We start from the raw sequence: 2,241 nt of genomic DNA, 5'->3' as shown, positions 1-2,241 counted from the left end.
ACAAAAAATATGGCATTAATTATTAACAACTGCTAAAATATTTATGAGAATATGATAAATTGAATAAACTCAATCATTTGAATTACAAAGATGATGGCCATGGCCAATAAATAATACATCGTTCCCTAACCCGATAGAATTAGGAAATAATCAAAGATATCAAAAAGATATTATGCTAGGCATAAAATATATACTAAGCATAAAATATGGAAACTAAATATATCCTAATAATTTCCCAAAATATATCCTCCAATACCCCCCCTCAATTTGGAGCATGGGGATTGTAAATGCCTAACTTGGAAAGAAGATGATCAAACTGAGACTTCCCAAGCGCCTTAGTGAAAATATCTGCAAGTTGCTCCTTAGTGGAAACATAGGAAGGAGCAATTAAGCCCTCTATAATAGCATCACGAACAATGTGACAATCAATCTCAAATTAAAGTGTTTTGTACGTTCATGAAAAACTGGATTTCGAGATATATGTAAAGCAGATTGATTATCACAAAACAACTTGATCGCCTTAGGGAGTTGGACACCCAAACTCAAAAGAAATGCCTTCAACCATTTCAACTCATGTGTGGTTGAAGCCATGCATCGATACTCAGCCTTAAAAGAAGAGAAAGATATCGTGGGTTGCTTCTTGGTTTTCCACGAAATAGGTGATTTACCAAGAAAAACGAGCCAACCAGTCAACGAACAACGAGTAAGAGGACACGCCGCCCAATCAGAATCACACCAACCCTGCAAAGTCAGGTCACTATCTCCACTCAACAAAATACCCTGTCCCGGAGTACCCTTTAAATAACGAACCACCCTGAGAGCTGCTTCCCAATGCTCAATCCGAGGTTTGTGCATAGACTGAGAAAGAATATGAACCGAATATGCCAAATCTGGTCTAGTCACCGGGAGATAAATCAACCGCCCTACTAGTCTACGATAAGACTCAGGATCCTCAAGTAACTCACCACTAGCAAGACTAAGCTTGTGGTTTTGCTCAATCTGAAAACCACTTGGTTTCGCACCCAATAGCCCTGCTTCAGAAACAATATCCAAGGTGTACTTTCGTTGACACAAAAACAAACCTGATTTACTACGAGCAACTTCAATGCCCAAAAAATATTTCAAAGGACCAAGGTCCTTCATCTTGAAACAGTCACCAAGATAAGCTTTGAACACAGTTAATGTAGCAGAATCATTCCCACAAATAATAAGATCATTGTAGGGAATAATTTCAAGCGTTAAACCCTTAGCTTGAACCCCACTATGATCATACACTAAAGTACGGTGGCGTCCAAAAGGGAAGAAGATAGAGCAAAAGAGTCGCCAACAAGTTTTAGGAACTTGTAAACCGTTCATAGGATGAAGATTACACCCCTTAACGATCCAAGAGATCGTCAACTCCATAAAGTCTAGAACCAAATAAGGGTTCGGGAATGAAGGTACAAATCCAACCTAAAAGAGATTGAACCTGCCCTAATTATAGGCCTCTACTTTATTCTGATCATATCCATGTGCGCTTTCTGACTAACATGCAATCAACAGGTTTAACCCTAAACCTGTTTATCTATGTTGGTTGAATATAATGCACAAGTAAACTATTATTGGCAATCACTTGAATTTATAATCAAATTAACCCTAACAAGATTATTAATTATCTTATTAAGCGTGATTACAAGTACAAATTCCCTTTAAACATACAATAAAGGTGTGATCAAGCAATAAAAATAAATATCAATCAACATAATAATAATAATAATAATAATAATAATAATAATCATCATCATCATTATGATAGTCATAATAATAATCATAAATAAAATAATCATCATAAAAATAATAATAATAATAATAATAATAATAATAATAATAATATTCATAATCATCATAAATTATAACAATTATAATCACTATCATGTTCATGTTAATATTAAAGCATAATAAAAATAGCAAGATCCTAGGCATGATACTAACAAGATTAATAACAAACCCTAGCATGTCACTAAGCAATAAAAATCAAAGCTTTAACCCTAACATGATACCAACATGAATAAATATTAGGAAGAACATAGGAAGCATCGCAGGAATCATAATAAGCATATTTGATATTAAAGTTACCCTAAACATGATACTAGGAATATCATAATAACAATATAAACATGATTTCTACATCATAATATCAATAAAGACCATTAAAGTACTTACTTTGATGCCTCGTACCTCTTTCTAATAACAAAATACACA

The 2,241-nt window shown here is 33.9% G+C and overlaps 1 protein-coding gene across 1 annotated transcript; it reads right to left on the bottom strand.

Annotated features, from left to right (window-relative positions):
* Window positions 1-262: 262 nt before the first annotated feature.
* Window positions 263-1,143, bottom strand: LOC110700750 (uncharacterized mitochondrial protein AtMg00810-like). The gene is made up of 2 exons (XM_021878351.1): window positions 453-1,143; window positions 263-396 (listed from the first exon to the last, which is right to left on the bottom strand). The coding sequence occupies exons 1-2, from the start codon at window positions 1,141-1,143 to the stop codon at window positions 263-265; spliced, it is 825 nt and encodes a 274-aa protein (XP_021734043.1).
* Between the last annotated feature and the right edge of the window lie 1,098 nt (window positions 1,144-2,241).

Source organism: Chenopodium quinoa, unplaced genomic scaffold (genome assembly GCF_001683475.1).
Source record: "Chenopodium quinoa cultivar QQ74 unplaced genomic scaffold, ASM168347v1, whole genome shotgun sequence".
Lineage (NCBI taxonomy): Eukaryota > Viridiplantae > Streptophyta > Magnoliopsida > Caryophyllales > Amaranthaceae > Chenopodium > Chenopodium quinoa.
Note: the sequence above shows the minus strand (reverse complement) of the source record. Positions and strands in the feature narration are given on the sequence as shown.

Bases quoted from the DNA above. Each gene is read 5' to 3' on its own strand.
- LOC110700750 (XM_021878351.1), bottom strand. From the start codon at position 1,143: ATGAAGGACCTTGGTCCTTTGAAATATTTTTTGGGCATTGAAGTTGCT. The intron at 397-452 runs GTACAAAACACT...ATGCTATTATAG, and splicing joins AAATCCAGTTTTTCATGAAC to AGGGCTTAATTGCTCCTTCC.